This window comes from Amblyomma mixtum, chromosome 2 (assembly GCF_055824585.1).
Source record: "Amblyomma mixtum isolate Tamu chromosome 2, ASM5582458v1, whole genome shotgun sequence".
In the NCBI taxonomy this organism is placed as follows: Eukaryota; Metazoa; Arthropoda; class Arachnida; order Ixodida; family Ixodidae; genus Amblyomma; species Amblyomma mixtum.
Genome location: NC_143013.1, coordinates 66612065 through 66635298, shown reverse-complemented (window position 1 = coordinate 66635298; position 23234 = coordinate 66612065). Strand labels below are relative to the sequence as shown.

Here is a 23234-nt window from a genome sequence, read left to right as displayed (position 1 = left end):
TAGTTCTTAGTTCTTTTGATTTTTTCGCGCCTACGTTGCTAATTGATCTAGTCGAGCGTATGAAAAGACTGCCTGTCACCACCTTTGGAGTTGTTGAGATCGGAGAACACGGGCCTGAGAAGAATTACTTCCAGACGTGAGTCATCGTGAAGCAAACATGCAGCGAAGGCTGGAGACGGCGGCAGCAGCGGCGGAAGCAACGGCGATGGCGGGGGCGTCAAGTGGCCGAGTCTACCCTCGGGTCGCCGGACGACGGAGTGCTGCTGCACAAGTTCAAGCTGTTGCTGTTAATTAAAATACGGCTATGTCCTCGACAGAGGTATCGTGCTTCGGACATCCGGCAGGGTAGTAGGAGGGCGTTCGTTCACTTGCTGGCAAACTGAGGGAAATTCCTTTCCCACGGAGGCAACGAGCAGAAGACTTGCCGCAGTGGTCAAAGTGACACGTCAGTGTTTGATGAGTCTGTCTTTACCCCTTCCCATCGACCGAGCTGCGAGAGAGCCCAGCACCGCCACCTGCCACATCTGCCCACCTGATTGGACATCGTTCTTCGAACTTTATTCCCCAGTCAGGGATCTAGGGAATACGAACCCTATTTAACGGGATGTTGTTCGGTGACCATAGCACTCCCATCTCGACTATAAATATGTAAAATAAACCTTCTGCACAGTTTCCTCCATAATGGAGTTCGACACCGTCCTTCGGAGCCGGGACCTGCGGTATAGAAAGAGTCAGTCAACACCAGGGCCCATCCGTCTTTATAGAGTTAAAGTTGGAAATCTGCGTTATGTGCATGTCCTCTTTCCTTCTCGCTTTTTCATGCTCTTTTGAAGACGAACTGGAAATATAAACGTTCGTAAAAATTTGTGTTTACGCCCTCCTTGTTCACTAACAGATACGAGGGACTGTCGGCGCCACGATGAAGTAGTCACCAACAGCACTGAACGCTAACTGCTGCGCATCGCTATTTTAACAACCATTTGCGCTTCCAACTTTGGTGTACGGCACCTTGCCTTCTAACTTCACTGCCAGTGTTTCTGGATCTCCACGGGGCGCACGAAACCTCTTCGCACTCTCCTTGAAGGCAAAAATTAACAACTGCCCCGCCAAAACGAAATAAGCTGACGTCAGTTTCGTAAGAACGCGACTGGCCCTAGGGGGGAAGAAAGCACCTGCGCGGCGTATGCGGACCTCGTAAGCATCGACCCTGCGGGTCACGTTTTGCGGCTTATCGCTACATTTCCGACTCCTCCTGTGGTCCATAGGTGCTCTTTAAATTGGCATGGTTATCTCTACCTTTTCTTTTCATTTCCACCGTTTCTACTCTCCGTCTTTGCCCCCCCCCCCCCCGCCCCCCTCCACCCCCCCCCCCCTTTTTTTTTTTGCTGTCGCACTAATCTCTGCCGTCTAGTTCCGCACTATCACCATTTTCATTTCTTCGAAGAAGACAGGAGGAGGGCCTTCACGCCAAATTAATGGCAAAAATCACTTTCGTTCTAATGTTTTACATTATTTACAGAATTTCCGTTCGCCCCTCTCAAAGCTCTGTATGTCACTATCTTTTGCTGTTTAGTGTGAAGAATTGGAAACAAACAAATCATTAAGTATGTTTAAATACGCGTAGATGCGCAGGAATGTGCATTAAACAAAGAAATTGGAATTGAAGACACAAGCAGTAGTCATACGCAGGTGGCCCACTTTAAAAATATGCGCATCCCTTCACTTCGAGCAGTCCTGAGTTTGAGATTGGGCCTCGCCTCTATGACGAGTATCTCGTAGAATATATGGATATATTCATGCACTGCAGCGCGCGTACGTGATCGCCGCTTGCGATTACGTACAGTCACGTATATGGCAAATATATATGGCACGTATATCTCCGGCGCCAAAGCGAAACCGTTAGTCTGTGGACGGGCCGGATGCGCTTCATTCCTTAATGGCGCAGAAGAGAAATGCCGGTTCATAAGCGCTGGAAGTTTTGATTTACTGGCCGCATCTTAATGAGCAGGCGCAGCTGCCGAGGATCCTCCTTATTAATGTGGCGTGACCAGAGTGAAGGACATGATCGCAGAGATTGTTTGATATATTATCTGATTTTTCTTTCCGCGGGCCCTTAAAACGTGCACGACATTCGCTACGCTCTCAACTCGGAACTTCGTTTGTTGTGAAAGCTTAATTTTGCTGTGAATCGTCCCACGCCGCCACTTGTATGTTTGGCGGGCTGTCGCTGAGATAGCCTCGTTGGATGCAAGATGTGAAAGAAGAAATAGTGGAAGCATCATTTCTTAAGATACTTTGCTCACTCATGTAAACGTGCATGGGTTTCAAATTTGTTCAAAATATAAGGGCGGAATTTAAAAAGTATTATTAACCTTGGAACTCGATTGCGCCGAACCGTGCATCGGGACTTGCCGTCGTACTCGCGTTCTTACCGATCGTGGCTGCCAACCGGGCATTTCTCTGCTATTACAGAGGCGATCAACTACGAAAGGTTATGTGTAGATGTGTCTGTGCCGTTTATATAAACCACATTGCATGCTCAAAATGTAAACCGCACTGTTAGTTGTAGACACAGCTTTTTGTACCCAAACGGCCGCATAGGAGGCAAAAAAGTACGACCAGATTCTGATCATATAGCCGAAGTGCCTGCGATATGAGATTCAAATATTATTGCCACCTCACCACTGACGCGGATAAAAAGATTAACAGATCAGGGGCTGGAAGTAGTGTTTAATAATCTAGAAACTAGCGTGGCTTCACAGAGTAATTTAAAAACTACGCCAGAAGTGTTTGGTGACGTGGATGTAAGAGGTGCAACGAACTCGCTCCAGAGCCGTTCTTACGACCCTTCCTGTTCTTGTCGGAACCTTGTGAGTAGTCCTCACCTATCTACTGTCTATTTCACCTCATTGCGCTTTTACTGCTTCCTTGGCGCATTTCTTTGTACAAACCAAGAAGGAAAAGTTGTGTTACTGTGTACCAGTGTTACTGAGTGTTTTCATTCAAAGCAACTTTCAGGAAGTGGGCTGTGGTTTGCTTAATGTTGCATAAATGAAATTCTGCTCTACGTTTGCACTTAACTTTCGCAGTATAAATCCTTATGTGCTAGTTGGAATACACATGGAATGAAGCATGAGAAGTCGTCCGTTGTGAAAAGGCAATAAATATTGAATAATAAGCCTACATGAAACTACAGCTAGCATACAGTGGCTGGCATCAACGCACGAATGATTAATAAAACCCTGTTATTCTCGACACTTTATAAAGGCACATATGAATCAGGGCAACATACCAAGGCCGAGTCGCTACCAGTGCCGTGCCTTTAATACAATGAGCGCAATCAAACATCTGCGGCGTAAATTATGATGATGCTTTATTTACGTGAGCTAGCGGAGGAACAACGAGGCTACGCTGACGGAGTGGGTTCTGCTCGTAAGCATAGCGAGTTTCCGGCATTGAAGAAGGATGCGCAAGGTACGACCACTCGGTCGTCGTATAAACTCCCGCGCACATGCGAACACACACACACACCTCCTGCTGAGGAAGCACCCGCCCAGCAGTTGTATACTACGACGCACCCTGCGAAGGTAAGTATTTAGACGCAGTACGTGGCCCACCGAGCAAGTCCTCTCTTTACGAAGAGCACGATGGCAGACTGGGCTGATGGCTGTGGCGGCCCTGCCTGCGTGTGTGAGCTGCCTTGTCCCGCCGCCATTGCTGCAAGTGGGTCACGTGTTCTCTTTCTGGCCGGAGATAGCACGGACAACTTTCGGGCTAACCACGAGACTCTGTGCTGTGGCCGTATCTCGGTCGTCAGAAAGCAAACATTGAGCGCTGTCTAGTCTGTGTGCACAAGTACAAAAAAAAGTGAAAAGGACAGCCCATTAAACTGCAGTATTGAGCTTGACGGCACCTCAGATCCCCTGACGGGCGAAATCGAAGCCTACAACAGAGAAGCGATGCATCGTCATTAAAACTTTCACCCTGGAAGCCTTAATATTTTTTAGAGCGCAGCTCTTTCGCGCCCGTGTCTGCGTTTCGCGTCGTCGCACAGCGTTCCGGGGGGTGACATACGATTTATCGTTCCGTATGGCTTACATATGCTGACCGAGTTGGAGGCTAGCTTACGACTGGGATTCCAACCTATGACGTATGCACGGTCAGTTGTATGCCTTCCCCGGTTCTTTACCTGTTTCTTTATAGTGGGCAGTTGATGTATCCACCGAGATGTGAGACAGCTACTGCGCCATTTCCTTAAAAAAAAAAAAAAATTTCGAATCGTAGTTGTGATGCAACCATTCACCGTACAGCGTTCCGAGTGCTGTCATGCGCGCACGGGTGTGCATTGGTTGCAGGTGTGTGGTGGGTGTAAATGCACTGAGGGACGCTAATGCTTTCGTATTCCCACACGTAGACAGCCTTGAGAGTCTCTGCCGAATTTTTATTTCAAAATACGGCACGCCATCATTTTAGCGCATGCGAGACGGGCTATACAAATGAAGGTAATACACAGCTGCACAAGAAAAGCCAGTTCAGATGGTTGTGATCAATAAGACCAAAAAAAAAAAATAGAACTTTCATTCACTAACAGAAATGCCGTTCAAGAGCTTTTCCATGACTCGAGGACTGGGAAATGATTCCCGAAAACATGCACGTTCCAGTCGGAAATGTTCCGGGGGAAAAAAGTGTGCTTCAATTTCGTAGTCCTTGCAAAAATTTGTTCAACCAAATGCCTTCTTTACTGTCCTCTCGATATCTGTTTAAGAATTTGGGGATGAGCTATGCTTAGTTGACGAGTTGAAAAGTTACGTATAAACAACAAACGGGACATTCTTCTGTGTATTTCAAATAGTGAAATGCGGTTTGTTTTCACTAGTTTCGTAGGTGAACCTAACCTCCTCTATTTTTGTAAACAAACCTAATCGCTCTCCTTTGAATCATCTCAAGTTGGTAAATCCCTTTTTTTATATACACGTGTCCCGTAAGACCGAAGCATAGTCCAATTCTTACTAATAAATGTTCTGTAAGCAATACACTTGACCTTACTTGGAGCACTTCTAAGCTGCCGCTTTAGGTAGCACAACTTGGAAAATGCCGAGGAACAAATATCTTAATACAGGCAGTCCATGTTAAATTGTTTTTAAAATAGCACCTTATTATTTATTATGTGTAGCCACCATAATGGAATGATTTAGCAAGCTTTGATGTAGAGACTAGAATGCTTTTCATGCAATGTTCGTAAGAGGACCGTTTTATCTAGGTTTTATTCCACATCTCTTTCAACACATCATGGATGAAGAGCTCAAAGCCAATTTTTTAAAGAGATAGTGATCATTCTCTTCACTATGCTCTGGTTTGGTTTGGGTTATGGGATTTAACTTCCCAAAGCGACTAAGGCTATGCGAGACGCCGTAGTGGAGGGCTCCGGAAATTTCGACCACCTGGGGTTCTTCAACGTGCACTGACATCGCACAGTACACGAGCCTCTAGAATTTCTCCTTCAAGCCTCTAGAATTTCTCCTCCAAAGAAATTCAACCGCCGCGGCCGGAATCGAACCCGCGTCTTTCGGGTCAGCAGCCGAGCACCATAACCACTGAGCCACCGCGGCGGCTTCTTCACTATGCTCTTAAAAGGAATGAAGTCATTTGCAAAATACCTGGCAGAGACATATACCACGCACCTACCAATACCGCGCTTTTCTTTCTCTATCCTCCACGCCACCTTACTCCTCTAGCCTCTTGATATATGCATGAGCGCACTCATTCACATCGCCACTTCGACCACGCGACCATAGATCTCAAATTGTGAACATTGTGGTGAGTGCCTTCTGGTTGGTTCTGACTCTCTTTGGACCGGCATCTGGTTTTCTCCTCAATTTCTCTTTCTCGAAGGCTGGCCGTCGAGTAGCGTGTTGAGCGACAATGTGACAATACTGTTTTCGTTCGTATGGCCGATGCACCAACGGCACTCTATACAACAGCCTTTGACTGTGTTTAACCAAGCAAGTTGACCATGCCCTACTGCAAGGGTTTCAATGCAAGGGTCACAATAACCAAACAATGAGTATGCAACAAAATATAAACCAAAAACTGTTGAACGAACGCGTCATAAACAGGAATTGGCCGCCGCGTAAGCTCAGTGGTATGGCGCTCGGCTGCTGACCCGAAAGATGTGGGTTCGATCCCGGCGTGACGGTGGAATTTCGATGGAGGCGAAATTCTAGGGGCCCGTGTAATGTGCGATGTCAGTGTACATTAAAGAACCACAGGTGATCGATGTATTTCCGGAATCCTTCACTACGGTGCGCCCCTCATAGCCTGAGTTCCTTTCGGACGTTAAATCCCTATAAACCGATAAACCTAAACTGAAGTCCGGCCATTTCATTGTGGTATAGTTCGGTCACTGAGGGGCACAGTGGCCGTTTAAGTTTTTGACATCGTACTTTTTTGTTTATGTTTCGTACTTCTTTACGAGTGCAAATCGTAGTAGCGCTTCCAGAGTATTGCCGCGGGAGCGGAGATTTAAGACAGGAAAGATTTGTACTCTGATATATCACAAAAGGTGGTCGTTACTGGCGCACAAAAGCAACGCAAGTCTTCCAAACAGCGCTCCTAAATTTATCACTGCTACCAATCGTTTTCGTACACACCCGTAGCTACAAACTTCGCAATGCCGCTTTTATAGCCGCGATGTGTTATAAATGCCCGCTTGCTTGCGCCGTTGTGTAGCGCAAATAAACAATGATAAAATCCCCCTTAAACACCTTTTAGGGGCCCTCCTTCTCACACCCTTACAGACCAAGCGATGGCAGATGCAAGAAAGTACTTCACCGGAGATGGTTCCGTTTTACTTGTTGGGTGGGACAGGCCACCATTGTCTTGCGAGCCAGCCATTGCTCAATCTAACCAAAGAAGAAGAAACAAAGGAAGGAGGGTGGCGGCACAGGCGTCGCCGTCTCTCATCCGCGGCCACCGGATACACGCAACGCCCTTGGTCAACTGCTGCTGTTGCTTCGTTGCCTGCAGAGAGAGCGGCGCAGCTCCCGCACCTGCTGCACTTGTTGCCGGTGCTAAGCCTCGCTAAACACCCGGCCTGATACGTGGCTTGGAGCGGGGCATGCAGGCTACAGGGCCTCGGGCTACGACCGGCTGCCTTCGTGGTCCGCGGCGAGGTGCCTTTAGTGATTTCCCCCGTCTCACGACGGAGGCTCACAAGTTTCAGGGACAGCGTTGTTGGGCGAGTCGGTCAGACATTTCAACAAAGGGTACTGCTCACACACAAACAACGACGAGAAGGTTAACACAAGCGCAGAATCGCGACTCACGAGTTTCCTTTGTCTGGCCTCGAGGAGCGCTGCAAGCCAGGGTCGTCGCTTCGTTTTCTTTCTTGCATGCCCGTGGTGCTTTGCATTGGATACCGTTTATACTGAGCCGCAACGCTGCTGCTGCTTGCAGCATTTGATAGAAATTAAGCAATACATGATAAGCACACAGGCTTGGTATGGGTGCTCATTGACAAAGAAAAGACTGTCTGCCTAACTTCAGGCCAAATGACGTCGCGGATTTGATTGTAATGGCGCGAGAACAAGTTAGTCAAAGAACATCAGGGCTGCCATGTTTGTTCCGCGTGTGTGTGTGTTGGGGGGGGGGGGGAGGAGTTGAAAGGCCCATTGTGTGGAGCATATCACCCCAGGGAAGCCGAGCACCAGGCCAAGGCAAAACTGTACCACTTGTACAAAAGGCGGATACCCAGTGGGGCTGGGGATAGAATCTCATACCACCCGCATGCGAGGCAGACGACAAAATCCCTAGGCCACCTCTGGGGTGACGTCAAATGAATAATGACCGGTTACTTTCCTCTTGCCATGAGGTATAACAGTGTGATGTACAACAGGAGTCTTGTGTTTAATAATTCGGGAAAAAATGATGGTGTACGAATGAAAGAGCAAATAAACTGTTGACTATTGCTCATTATTATAACACTGGATGTAATTGGCCACGAGAACAAATGCACCTATACTGTGGAAGCACAAAAACGGATCCATCTCTAGTGCCGTTAGACGGTGCGTCACACTAGAGTGACCGCTTCCTAAACTGATTGCTTCATATTTTGAAAACTACGTTCATCGATCTGTTAAGCGTCCGAGCTTTATATGTAGCCTATCTTTCTTTCGCACACCCAACAGCGAAAGCTTCTGGAATCAGTTCCACGGAAAACCTCAGTAAACAGCTCCCATGCGGACTGATTTGGCGCGTCTGCCTTTGCAGCCCAAAGCTGCCATCAGTCCGGTCAACGGTCCGAAGCGCCCTTGCTCACATCGATGATATCCCGCGGGGGGGTTATTTAAGTTAGGTGGCTGGCTGGAAGCACTTATGCGAATTAATCTCAAGCCTGCAGCTAATTATCTCTCACCTCGTAGATGGTGCTGCACTTTCACTTAGCGGGGCAACCATCGGACACACTCTGCAGTCCAGCCTCTAAGCTACATACACGGTGAGAAGAAACGTTGCTGCTTGTTTATTAGTTTCCGGATATAAAACCTGATCGAAAACGAGCTCGTTCTCAGTCTTGCCAATAGCCTTCTCAGAAGGAAAGCAAGTGTTGCGCATGCGGCACGCATGTGGCACGCATGTAGCGGCAACATTAAGATCAAATGTTAGTAATCGCGCTTGCTATACTCGGCAGCCCTTCTAGCTACTAGCTACCATTGAAATGTTAGACGAAGGACATTGTACGAAGAGGCCTCATGCAGCTAAGGCCTTTTGAAATTGCACGCGTGAACACGTCAGTCACTGAAGCGCTCTCGGTGGCGCAAATTTCATCGAGTTCCAGCCAGCTTGTACGGATTACAGCTGCTATTTTGTACACAGCTCTATACACGTCGAATGACTGCAGTTAGATTGAACGACGTTTTTCTGGGCAAGCTTTATTGTTATCTACTTTTTTTTTTAGAATGCGGGTCTACTACTCCGAGATAACCTATATTTTTTTTTCTTTGAGCTCAACGGGTCATCATCGTGTTAAGCCAGCGTTCTTCATTTTATACCATTTTTGAAGCACAAGATAGCGTCAACTATTAGACGTGTGCGGCGGGCTGATGGATTCTACGCAATAACGATAACGAAGGTGTCGAAATACAGCCGTTTATGGCAGTGCTACCGAATATTCCAAGCTCAAAAGGGTTGAAAATTGGGCGAGTTGGTACGAATTCATACTGGTGTGGCACCACAGGGACAGGGACAGAGACAGAGTGACTACAACACAAGACAACAACACAACAAGTTGTGTTGTTGTCACTCTGTCTCTGTCCCTGTCCCTGTCCCTGTGGTGCCACACCAGTATGTATTCCAAGCTGCAGTGTGTGGAAATAAAAAGCTACCGAAATCAGGTTTGGTGGTATTGTAAAACACATAAAAAACGTTGCCTCTAACTGCCTCTTCACTCTCCAAAGAGGAAGGAAAGGGAAATTAATGCCCTTACGCGATTACATAGGTATAAAATCGTGTCCGCGAGGCATTAAAATAGACGTCAATTTACGCACGCAACGCCACCCAAAGTAGCCTAGGGGCGAAAACATAAATCTTGTTGCCGTTGCTGTGCCTCAGCAGGAGAGCTCAACGTTGCGTCCATAAAAAAAAATGCTCCCGCTTCGATCGCTTATAAATGTGCGGCTTCACCGAGATGGGCATAGCATATATATATAGGCAAGCTTGCGAAAAGCCGATAATGCATCCGCCATAATTTTCGCCATTCTAAACGAACGCGCGCATCCCTTCCCCCAAAAAAGGGCATAGAGGCGCGTACACACTCCTAAAATTAATGCCCTGGCAAGGGTACCCGACAGGACCGGGAGCCGCGCTTTCACGAAGGCCGTTCATCCTGTCCCTTGCACTTTTTTTTTTCTTTTTGCCTTTCGAATTGATGGCGGTGCTTTCACTATACTGCCTCTACACTCGACGTATTCTTCTGCCAGGTGTGGAAGCGTCTATAATGGAAAGTGACGGTGCGAGCTTCATTGGGCATTCGCGACACTTGTATACGCGTAAAGTGTGTGCGTGAGGGTATGTGCATGTATTTTCTGAGTTTCTGTTGCGTTTCCGAATTTTTCGCTGGGACAGTTATGGCACACGGTACTTTCACGCACTGTTTGGGTCCGTAGCCAAAGACTAGTTTCGGGTCTAAACAGGGGTGTTACATGATGCAATATACGTTTGAAAAAAACAAATGGCATGTCTGCCTGTCATGACTATCGGTTAACGGTTGAACGCTGCGGCTTTACGCTACGTAAAGCAGTGACGGTACTGACGTCACAACCATACGGTTCCTACACTTTCCCGTAACTTCAGACTCTCGGAGACACAATAAATACATTCCAAACATACAGAACGCTTTTGGGACATATTAAAGAGACGATAGTTTTGCTCTCATAGCCTCAGTCGCTTTGGGACTGAGGCTATGATGGACTGATGACCTCAGTCTGCAGGGTGTTCTCTTTGAACGTACTGGAGAGCTCTTGAGTGGCCGCACTAGAGAAGTGAGCGCATCCCTCCAATTATTTGACCACTCTTCCAGTATACCGGGTGTCCCAGCTAACTTGAACCAAGGGTTTAAAAATGAAATATTGGAGTCAGGAGAGTGAAACTACCTGCATATTGGGGATAGGCATTTGGCGCACCACGGGAAATTTTTTGTATCGCAATTACTTAACTAGTAATTAAGATAATTTTTTTAAATTTTTTAATATTGACTTTAGACACTAAATGTGATTCGCAAAGTTGGAGAGCACTTTCAGAAACCCGCATTCCATTATTCGCCATAAAGAAAACCTTACGTGTACCTCTTTTTCCGAGCTCGAAAGAAAGCCCGCGAAATACAAAAAAAATCACGTGACGAGCACATTTGCGCGTCGCGATCGTGCTGCTCTCAACCGTGCTTTCAGTGAACGAAATCAGCTCCGGCCTTTATTCGACGGCCCCGTTGCAGCGGCAGGCCGATATCTTGGCGGGGGTTTTTCGTCCGCGTCAGCTAGTTGGCACCCGGCGACGACGACTTAGTCCCAATCTGATAAGATACTGAGATGGCGAGTCTGCTTTGTCACTCAGAAGCAAAAGAGAAATACAGGGAATAATGTTTCGCCGCGAGGTGTTGGCGGCTGTGTGTTGCAGTTTCCTAATGAGGATTTTGAAAGCTGGAAGCAGCGGTGAAGCACAGTTTGTCGTGTGCTCTTCTTATGCCACTCTCATGCGAGACTGAATCTTTGGTGTAGTGATTACTAGCACTGCAGACATGCCGTTTACAAATGAAGAGAAAGCAGACATGGTTCTGGCTCTAGGTGCATGTCATGGGAACAGAAGGCGCGCTGCAGACCTTATGCAACAATGGCACCCAGGCAGGCGGCCAAGTTCAGTAACGATCCTGCGTGCCTTCGAGACGCTGCGACGGATGGGCAGTTTTACGTCCACACGACACAGAGCACCTGTTTTTGACGAGGACTTCGAGACGCATATTTTATCGCTGTTCGCTCTGGAACCCCAAGCAAGCGTGCGCAGCGTGAGCGAGGATACCGGAGTCTCCAGGTCATCAGTTTGGCGAATACTGCGCAAACACCGCCTGCATCCGTACCACGTACAGCTTCATCAAAATCTGTTGCCACGGGACTTCCAAAACAGGACCGATTTTGCTAATTGGATTCTGATAAAGATGCAGGACGACCCGGATTTTTTGAACAAAGTGATATGGAGTGACGAAGCTAGTTTTTCGCGCAATTCACAGGTGAACCTGCACAATGCTCATTACTGGAGCGATTCAAATCCCTACTGGGTTTTACAGACGCAGCACCAGTACCAGTGGTCATTTAGTGTTTGGTGTGGACTTTTCGACGGTAGTTTGATCGGGCCTGTGTTTTTCGACCAGACGCTGACAGCAGATCGCTACACCAATGATATCCTCAGAGGACCCGTTGACGACTTCCTTTCGGATCTACCGCTCGCCAGGGCCACAAATGTGTGGTTTCAACACGATGGCGCCCCCGCGCACAGCAGCGCCAAGGCTCGGACCTGGCTCGACGCAGCGTTCCCGCAGAAATGGATAGGACGACTAGGTCCCGTGAACTGGCCAGCCAGGTCTCCTGATATGACACCTCTGGACTACTTTTTGTGCGGTCATATCAAGGACAAGGTGTACAGCACACCAACTTCCACACCGCAAGACCTTAAAGACAAAATAACGGAAGTCTGTTTAAACATGCCTGAGGCTGTCATACGAAATGCAACGGCTGATTTGGTTACAAGATGCCATAGCTGTATCGTCGCACAAGGTGACCTATTCGAGCACTTTTTTATAATTGGTAAGAAACCGAAATGAAATGGAGTCAGGACAACCGCATGCCACGGCTGTCATCGCCGCACAGCCAAGCCATAAACCGCCACTTTTATTTTCTTTGCAACTGGCAAATAAAACTCCTCTCATTTGAAAACTTCGAGCTTGGCAGTCTTTATCGCGACTGCAAAGCGCAGCGCACTCGCTGCAATTTACACCGTCACGCGCGAACTGGCTGACACGGCCGAAGAAACCACCACCAAGATATCGGCCTGCCTCTGAAACGGGGCCGCCGAATGAATACCGGAGCTGATTTCGTTCACTGAAAGCACGGTTGAGAGCAGCACGATCGCGGCGCGCGAATGCGCTCGTCACGTGGTTTTTTTTGTATTTCGCGGGCTTTCTTTCGAGCTCGAAAAAAGAGGTACACGTAAGGTTTTCTTTATGGCGAATAATGGAATGGGGGTTTCTGAAAGTGCTCTCCAACTTTGCGAATCACACTTAGTGTCTAAAGTCAATATTAAAAATTAAAAAAAATTATTTTAATTACTAGTTAAGTAATTGCAATACAAAAAATTTCCTGTGGTGCGCCAAATGCCTGTCACCAATATGCAGGTAGTTTCACTCTCCTGACCCCAATATTTCATTTTTAAACCCTTGGTTCAAGTTAGCTGGGACACCCGGTATGTATTCCTTCATCCGTAACAGCAGTCAAGTACACAAAGCTGTTTTAGCGTGCTAGATATCCACAAAACCAGCCGCAGCTTAACTAGCCATGCACTAGCCCTTTGGTTTCCAATCACTTTTACTTTAGTTTTCCCGAATTTCAACTCCCAGTTTTTGAAGTTCTTTACATCTTTCTAGCGCAACTTTTTCGCGAGCATTACTGGCAGACCACCAAATACAATGGTTTCAGACGGCTTCTATATATAGCGCAATACAGCGGTTTGAATACATAGGTCTGACTTTTTTAACCAAAAAGGAACTTTCAGAAAAATCTCGCCTTGTAGTTCCATCTGTTTAGAAATTTGCAAACTCTCCAACCGATAGGTCGGGATCCTTTCACAATATACGTGAAGCAAATGGGTCAGAGCCCACTATAGAAGACGTCTGTAAAGAACGATGACGCCTACTCCATCCGCTGGGTATATGTTGTCGAAGGGTGTTTGTTGTCTTCTAACTTATTGAGGGATTTGTGTGGTGTTGGGTACTGCTTTCTGGCTGTTCTGTATGGCGCGAGATTTTCAGCATACACTGCTAAACCTATCAGGTCGCGGCACCCTTCATGGTTATCAGGGGGAGACGCCCGGTATAGAAGCGCTCGGGCATGCCTGTGAGCGGCTTCGTTTCCTCCTGGTAGTTCCAGGTGACCGGGAAACCAGATGACTGAGGCTTGGTTGGGTGGATGCTTAGTCAGCAATGACAACCCTGACCTATGAATTAATCCGTAATTGAAGTTGCGACAGGTGCTCTGGGAATCAGTGAGCACAACGGCGTTGGGGTTAAATGCTACAGCTAATGCAATAGCTGCCTCCTCTGCGTAAGTGGAGTTAGATGTTCTTACCGAGGCGCAGTTCACCATCGAGACTGAAGGCGTTGAGACTACAATAGTCATGACTCCATTCTTTGGTCCTGCTGCGTCCACATAAAGGGTGTTAATCTGCTTGTCCCATTTCTTCTGCAGGGCTTCCCCTCTTGCTTTCCTCCTCTCGATGTTATATGCGGGATGCATATTCCGCGGAATGGGGTGCTCGTTGATGCGTCTTCTCACATCGCGTGGGACCTCATCCCTTTGGTCACTGTATAGGGCTGATTAACATGGATCTTCTCTGAGCCGGGTTTTGTAAGTGCGAGCCTATTGAGTTGCGAGAGCCATTGTGCTTCCCACATCTCTGAGGGTATTTTTCCGACCTGGAGAGGTTAACGAATGCCGTCCCGTACATTATCCGCGAGATCACGAAAGCTTGCACTAACGTATGGTGTCCATTTCCTTCATGCCATGGTGTTTATTTCGGATACGATGTACAATCCGTAGGATTTTCTCGGTGGATGTTGTAAGCTTCTTCATAGTGGTGGTGTTCTGTCGCCCCTGCGTGATATACTGCCCTAGGATCTTGATCTCCGTGGGTTTCTGTACTGGGTGGTTCTCTATATACACCGAGATGTTCCGCGCTAGGGGTATCCTCGGGTTCTTCAGGATTAGCAGCTCGGACTTTTCCGGCGCACACTGGAGGCCTCTTTCCCTGGCGTACCGGTCCTCCGTGTCCGCTGCTGCTTGAAGACGCTCCTCGATCTCGGCGTCACTCCCCGAGTTGCACCAGACAGTGATATCATCCGCATACAATGTGTGTTTGATGCCGGGGATCTTGGAAAGAAGGCCTGGTAGATCTTTCATAGCCAAATTGAACAAGAGGGGTGACAGTACCACCCCTTGCGTGGTTCCTCTCGGGCCTAGAGTGATGGGATCCTTGAGACACCTTGATCCTTGGATCCTTGAGTGAGGTGTCCTTGAGACACCTCCCAAGTCACAAAGAAGGGCCATCCAGGCACTTGATTTGAAAGGAGCGTTCGATAACGTTCTACATAAAAATATCCTGCAAAGCCTCGCCGATACCAACTGTGGCGCAAGAACCTACAACTATATGAAAAACTTCTTATCAGCCAGGCAAGCCATTATAAACTTTGGTGGCACCAAGAAGATTATGGAAGAGTTCGAAAAAAGATTCCCCCGAAATCAGCGCAGTGGTTGCGGTGATCAACCTAGTATATGCACTACAAAACATGACAATGGTCTGATTTTTCCTCCCTGTATATGGCTTATGGTTTAAATGGTTTAACGCCCCAAAGCGACTCAGGCTATGACGGACGCCGTAGTCGAAGGCTCCGAATAATTCAGACCCCCGGGGGTTCCTTAACGTGCGCTACATCGCACAGTACACGGGCCGCTAGAACTTCGTCTCAATCGAAATTCGACCGCCGCGGTCGGGATCGAGCCCGCGTCTTTCGGGTCAGCAGCCGAGCGCCATAGCCACTGAGCCACCGCGGCGGGTCCTCCCTGTGTAGCCAAGCTCTGTTCTTAGATAGATGTGTCAGGGCGACTTGGTTTGGTTTGGTTTATGGGATTTAACGTCCCAAAGCGGCTAAGGCTATGAGAGACGCCGTAGTGGAGGACTCCGGAAATTTCGACCACCTGGGGTTCTTTAACGTGCACTGACATCGCACAGTACACGGGCCTCTAGAATTTCTCCTCCCTCTGCCAAACTTACCGTTTATAGGTCACTGGCTCCTTCGACATTCGAATGAATTGTAGGGATTTGGAACCATCCAACCAAATCACTCCCATCCGCTTTAAAAGTTTACAACCTTGCAGCTAGTTTGTTGTTAAGAACAGTGGCCAGGCATCACGTCTCACACTTGCGACAAATACGTGGTCGTTATAAAACCTCTTCTACTACGTAAAAAGGTAACACACCCCTGCTGTCTTTTTGTTAGGATCCACAACCAATATCCTGCTTTATAAGGTGATGACCTAGTTCTGCTCACTTGTGTTTCATCATGACTCGATCTTCCGCATTACAGCACCAATTCACTAATATTCACTAATAATTCACTGCCGCCGCGGTGGCTCAGTGGTTATGGTGCTCGGCTGCTGACCCAACAGACGCGGGTTCGATCCCGGCCGCGGCGGTAGAATTTCTTTGAAGGAGAAATTCTAGAGGCCCGTGTACTGTGCGATGTCAGTGCACGTTAAAGAACCCCAGGTGGTCGAAATTTCCGGAGCCCTTCACTACGGCTGTTTCTCATAGCCTCAGTCGCTTTGGGACGTAAAACCCCATAATCCAATCCTATTTTACCAGCGATTAAACGAGCGAATTATTTAGTCCTTACCACTGAATTCGAACGCTCTCAGAGAACTGGACAATATACTGCACTCTAGTGAAACATAGTTACAAATGCATTTTATTTTCTCCCCTGTCACCGCGTTAGTATTGTGCTCACCTGCGGCGTCCAGTTTCTTTTCCAAATGATTTTTCTACTAAACTATGGAACGGAGTTTGTTTAAGTGCTTTACTACCTTTGCAGTTGGCTGGTTTCGTTGTACCGTCCCCAATCTGTACTTCTCTTAAGAGCGCCCTAAGGGCCACGACAGCAGCTTTAATGAAAACAAGAAAAAACAGTCACTGAGAATGCAGCGAAGTTTGTTCCTGAAAACTTTTCTCACTCCAATATCCGCATTTTATGAGGCGACGGATGGGTAGCATAGTGGAATTTCGAGCGAGTGTTCAATCCACTAAGGCGCTCCGCACGAAGAAAAACCCGATTCAACGGCGGAAGCGCGCCGCTCCTGCATAACAACGGCCGCCACAGGGAAGCCGGCGGACGCCAAAACAAAGCGACAGCAGCGCTGAACGAACGAGCGGGCGCGTGATGAATTGTTCCCGGCATCCAGTGGAATGGCCTCTGCCCAAAACGAGGCTATGTGCTCTGACGGCGCGCCAGCGAATAGATGTCAGTGGAGCGAAACATTGTCCCGGAAGAAGTGAGGTTATAGCGATCTCCCTGACAGAAACTCTCGCTGTGACGTCATTGGGAATTCTTTCGTTGCGTCGCGAGTCCTCCAGGGCTTTAGTCTATTAGAGTGAAAGCCCTATTCCGATGGTTAAACACCGAACAAGATATTACGATGTTTGTCTGTTTGCGATGTTTGTGGATTTGCGCCAAGTGAAAAAAATTAGAAATAAATAAAATAAATATCCACCACTAGGAATCGAACCCGCGGTGACGCGATCAGATCTCCTTCGCTGGCCGCTTCGCGAGAGCATTATGCTATTTTTTTTCTTTCATGGCATTTATTCTACATGGTTCTGTACACAAAGGTTTGTGTGTGTCACACCCTTATATATATATATATATATATATATATATATATATATATATATATATATATAGTTATCGAGAGCATGAAGTACTTGACTGCTTACACGAGTATTTAGCGAAGTATACGCTTCGTTAAAGGAAACATATTTATTCGACTCGACGTTTCGATCGGAAGACCGATCTTCTTCTGATCGGTCTCCCGATCGAAACGTCGAGTCGAATAAATATTCTGCCTCTACCTTGAGTCAGCTCTCGTGAAGTCGTGTCACCATGCTATGCCGGCGAGTTTTGATAGGCAAGTTGACCGGTTGGTTTCGGCGGGGTTCCCATGCACGGTTACCACAGCAGTTGCTGAAGCCCTCCTAAGAAAAATTAAGTGTGCGATGTTTCAGAAGTCGACTGAGCCAAACAAACAGTCTGTGAGACCAGAAGTGGTGCCTTATGTGCACAGGGTCGCGCACAATGTGAAGAAGGTAGCAAAAAGACATGGCGTGCCGGTCGTGTTTCCTGCCCCACGAAACCTTGGCCAGCCATGCGCGCGCATTGGGGGCGATAAAAACAGCTCCTGCAACAAAAAGCATGGCAAGCAGTACGTGAAGTGCTGCACAGGTGTGGTGTATGAAATACCACTGACCTGCGGAAAAGCCTATGTGGGCCAAAGGGGCCGGCATGTTAATGACCGCGCGGCTGAGCACGCACGATCGCTAACAAGTCTAGGACGCGCACATCTTTCGCACCACTGCGCTGAATACTTCGTGTGTAATCGTGCGGCAGAACAGGAGCCGGGGCAAAAATGATGCCAGCAGTGCAAGTGTGAGCCACGGCTTCGGGAGATAAAGATTCTGGGCAGGAGTGGAGATATGAAGGCGCGGGAGCTTTTGGAAGCATTCTACATTAGTAAAAGGGGATTAGATTGCGTGAGTGATACCCTGGTCCGCCTTTTTAAGGCTGAGATATCATATCTTGAATCGTTTTGTTGATGCCTATTGTACCGGTGTTTTTTGCGCATGCCTTGAATTTTTCTATATATTTGCTGGCTTTGCAGTAAATAAAATCAGATGAAGTTAGCGCATGTCCTGTGTCAGTCTTTCTTGTGTACGTCTTATTACAGCGCTATTACCATTTCTGTCTCGAATAAATATGTTTCCTTTAACGAAGCGTATTCTTCGCTATATATATATATATTAGGGGTTTGCGAATATCAAATTTTTCGAATACGAATCGAATACGAATACTGGGTTCCGAATATCGAATCGAATATCGAATAATCAAGGACAGACGCATTTAACCACTACAAAACATTTATTTGAGTACCTAAGAACATCACAGTTCAACATCACTATCAGTGATGAAATGAGCACAAAAGGTGTGTGTGGCTGCACAAAAAGTATCAAAGTCTCGAACATTGTTCTTAGAAGAGTGAGAAATATCAGAGAACATGGCTAGTACACAGTATTGATCAAGGCTAGCTTGCCATAAGCACAAAAGTACGCTGCTGGGATGAACATAAAAGGTTGTCGTGAAGGAAAAGCGGCTGCTCCACATGGTCAAGCAGAAGTAGTTCCCTTCTATAGTAGGATACAACTTAAAAAAACAGCAGTTGCTAACACTGGGCCGCGGTCCGCGGCGTCCTGTATCACTCCGCTGGCCAACCGCAACTGTAAACGAAATCAGCTTTTTAATGCCTGACTATATCAAACAATCCACGCGTCAAAATCCTAGAGCTTAAAATTTTGTTTCTTGTGATAAGCTTCTTATTTACGTAACGAGAAACGTTTAAGCAGCGGACTACTTTTTCGTCGTGGAGGAATTCTGTGCGCGGAGGCTGAATGTGGGCGGAGCTCCACTGCAGACTTAAGTTGTATCCGACTATAGCTGAAACGACTTCGCCAGCCACGGAAAATGCCCTTTCAATTGGCACTGAACTGGCACTTATTGCGAGGTATTTCGTGCACAGCTCTGACTATACCAGCTCGCAGGTATAGCCACAAAGAAGCTCATCAGCGCAGTCAGCTACTGCATGGCCCAACGTTACGCATTGCTATGGGCGCCGCCATGTTGTTATGTCTCTATCGATAGGACTTGCGGACCGAAATGAACGTCGGTGCTCGCAGTAGAATATTCGGCTAGATACGAATATTCGCGTAGTGTCGAATATTCGACACAACACGAATACTTGGATTTCGAATCGAATACGAATCCTAAAATATGATATTCGAATTATATTCGCACACCCCTAATATATATATATTAGGGGTGTGACACAAAAATTATTTACAGAGCACCTAGGTAGGCGCTACGTGGCACAAACATGATAGAAAACATACCAGAACGAAAAGGCCGGCAAGGATATACAGCGCATCAGGAGAGGAAACCAATGCGGTAAAAAGTCAAATTCTTTGTAAATATCCGTTACCTGCAGCAACATTCGCTAAAATGAATTCTGGGCGAAACAACAGGTTCAACGTCTTGCATGCGCGTTTTCCGAAGGCAATGAAGTCCAATCAGAAAAATCATATCAAAGGGTTTCGAGCCAGGTTGGGAAACAGCAACGTCGAGCACACCGTAGGATTTGAGGAGAAAATTGTTCTGTAGCGTCCTCTGCAACACATCCCAAAACAAAATCGCGTCTTTGCAGTCTGTAAAACAATGTTCAATTGTTTCAGGCACATTGCACAAGCGGCAGTTTACAGAAGACACAAAAATGTTTTTTCTATCGAGCCACGTGTTGACAGGCAGAGTTTCGGTGTGTAATTTATAGAAAAATATTTTGGTGCAAGGAGGAATTGGCATTTTACGCACTCGCTTTCAAACATCATGACCCATGAGCCCAAAGTAGACAGAACGATACAGTGGGGGCGGGAAGAGCATCGTTATTAAATCCCTGTATAGATTTTTGCTCGGAACCGAATATAATACTAATTTGAAAAACTGAACTTTCAAAAAACGTACGGAGGCATAAACTTCCTGCATAAAGCCTAGTAAACGGGGGCGTTCAGTAAAATTGGAAGAAACTACTAAGTTTCAAAGTATAGTCATGAAGTTAACCTGCAAGATTGCTCTAATAATCGGATGGGAACAATCACGAAAAAAAGGACAAACTAGGCACTAGAACTAGAAGAACTAGAAGAGCGCTAGGCAACGCTGCTACATGCAGATGAAATAACAGGGTTTGTATAGGCTCGCATTTGTTCTGCGTTTATTTTCGCAAACTCCACGTGTGCACGGGAGAATACATACGGGAAATATTGTCGAAAATATGTAGCACATGGAACTTATCAGGTCATGGCGAAGACTTGAAAAAAAAATACTAAGCAGCAATGTTAAACGAAAGAATCGACGATAGTGCTTTCCGTATTTTGCGATGGCCACATTAAACTTCCCGAGGCGAGAGAAGCATGCAGTCACTTCCTATCTGGCATCAAAATTTATCACATACGAAAAGCGACTTCGAACGCAGACACCGAAACGCTCCGCGCCTCGTGTCGCCGCAGGACTCGTGTCTCTAACGGCCCCCGCTGGAGTGCCATTCGCTCGGCGCTTATCACCAATCGTATCGTTGGAGGCCGCTGGCGCTCGCGTAGAACCCGCGGCCAAGGTCAACAAACCACTGAACTCAGCTCTCCCGTCAGCTTCGCGATCGTACCCGTCATTCTACCACCGCGGCGGCGCCCAGCGTGTTAGGATCGTAGGGTGTTTCGCCTGTGCTTAACGCACCTGCGCGGGAAGTGTTCGCAAACACGGATCACTGAGCTGCGGCCTGCTTCGTTTCATTATTCTTTTCGGCACCAAACCGGCAGGTGCTACGTTCAGCTAAAGGCGGATATGCAGCAGCAACTCCAGGGGAGCGCATCGCACCGCTTGCCGCGTAAGTTCAAGGAATGTTTGTACTTTCTTGAAGAAACATTTAGTGAAGAACGACGCGCCGTCTGCTAAACATGAGTTCTGCATAGCTTTGTAAATTTCGCCAGTAAAACGGAGTGTCGCAACGCGATGTTGCAGGCCTCGCAATCACATAGCCCCTCGAAAAAGCTTCGCCGGGCTTGTACAGTGCTTGCAGCCTGCAAAAGAATGGAGCGTAGTAGTACCTGCGCATGACATCCTGTGAATCTGATCCGCGTAGAAGCATAGACTCTGAGCGGAGCTGAATAACGTGCGATGAATGCAGGCACTCTCGCGGATTTTCTATTCAAGCTCATTTTCAGGGAAAATCTTACCACTGCGCCTCGCAAAGTGGTCTGTGCTATTTAAGACGCACGCTTGGAGTGCTGTCTTTATAAATTTGTAACTAACCACGATCACAGGCCACGGCTACACATCTTTCCGGAACGTTTCGACATAGCGTGCCACACAAAGAATAGTGAGATAAAACTGCGAACAATATGATATCAGTCATTTTGATAATCTGAGGCATTTTATGTTTATTCAGAAAATAACTTCCCCTAACATTTTTGTTTTCATAACGGCCATTGCCTGGCCTTGTTCAAACGCACATTTTCCAAACTTCGCTCGACATTAAGTAAAAATTCAGGGGGGCACTTTGTTGACCTAAAGTGCGGTGAGGCGAGTGCCTTAAGCGCGGTGTTGCTGCTTGTGTCACTGATGTGTGGTTGAGATGTTAAGCTTCGCCTCTAAGAGTGGAACGCGACAGCGTCTTGCAACGCTGCCAGGGAGTCCACAGAACGCCATCGCCCAGTGATGAAAGCCACTTTTCTTCGGGAATGAAGCGTCCAGGCAGCCACTGTCATGCCTAGTTAACAGGACGGCCTGCGTCAGTAGAAGTAAACGTGTGAATCGCAGCACTGACATTTCGCCGGTTCCACGCCCCCCTCGTAAAAGGGGCGTGGTTCCAATCTTTTTCCGACTCGTAAAAGATTGGAAGTTTGCACTGCTGAAGGGAGAGCCATTATCACTACACAACTTGGCTGGGATGCCATGCGTCGCGAATATTTCCGCACTTGCATCGATTACAGCAGCAGCGGATGTCCGATTAGGCGTTTGAATCTCGAAGAAAAACGAGTAAGCGTCTACAAGTATGAGGTACTCATTGCCTTAGTGGCGGAAAAGGTCGGCACCGACAATTTGCCACGGCAAATTTGGTAACTCATGGCTAAGCATGGGCAGTTTTGCATTTCTCTTTTTGTACTTGTCGCAAATGGTGCATGACTTCGCTGCAACAGCAATGTCCGCGTTCATGTTTGGCCAGTACATTACCTGTCTGGCTCTCGCCTCCATTTTATCTTCGCCACAATGTGCAGTGTGCAGCAGGCCAAGAACTTCTCTGCGCATGGCTGGAGGAATGACAAGCTTGTTGCTTCTGAGAAGCAGCCCATCCTCGACGTGCAGCTCATCGTGGTAGCTCCAGTAGGCCTTTAAGGCATCCGGCAGTTCTTGCTTGCTTTATGGCCACTCTGTGCTTGCATAACGGCATAGCTCGGTCATGAGGGCGTCGTTATTGGTCCCATGCTTGATGTTCAGGAGCTGTTGATCTGAAATAGGCAGCGTAGAAATAACGTTGACGTGAAATTGCTCCGTTTCGCCCACCAGCTCAGTTTTACACGGAAAGCGCGACAGGGCGTCGGTCAAAGCGACTTCTTTTCCAGGTGTATAGATCACTCTGATTGGGAACTTTTGAAGCACCAGCCTCATGCGTTGAAGGCGGAGAGGGCAGTCGCAAAGCGGCTTCTTGAAAATTGATTCAAGTGGCCTATGGTCGGATTCTACTGTGACCTCTGGTTGCCCGAGTATGTAGTCCCTGAACTTCATACAGCCATGAACAATGGCTGGTGCCTCTTTTTCAATTTGTGCGTACCGTTGCTGCGCGTCAGTTAAGGAGCGGGACGAAGAGGCTATGCGATGGTTGTCTTGTAAAATCACGGCGCCAACACCGTACTGGCTCGCGTCCACAGACAACTTTACAGGCTTTGATTGGTCAAAGTATGCCAGGACTGGCGCTGTGACAAGGCAATCGCTCAACCTTTGGAAACTGCTTTCCTGTACTTCTGTCCACGTCCATGCGACGTCTTTATTCAGTAGC

At 47.4% G+C, this 23234-nt stretch overlaps 1 protein-coding gene across 2 annotated transcripts in view; it reads left to right on the top strand.

The window, feature by feature from the left end:
• Positions 1-23234, top strand: part of LOC149359615 (uncharacterized) — a 140281-nt gene that overhangs the window by 90645 nt on the left and 26402 nt on the right. The window contains exon 1 of one of the 2 annotated variants that reach the window (XM_089571764.1): positions 20872-21065. The exons of the other annotated variant lie outside the window; for it this stretch is intronic. Coding sequence (XP_089427890.1) covers positions 21023-21065 — 43 coding nt within the window. The 5' untranslated portion in view covers positions 20872-21022. Of the gene's footprint in view, positions 1-20871; positions 21066-23234 lie in introns of those variants that run through there. 2 annotated transcript variants of the gene reach the window in all.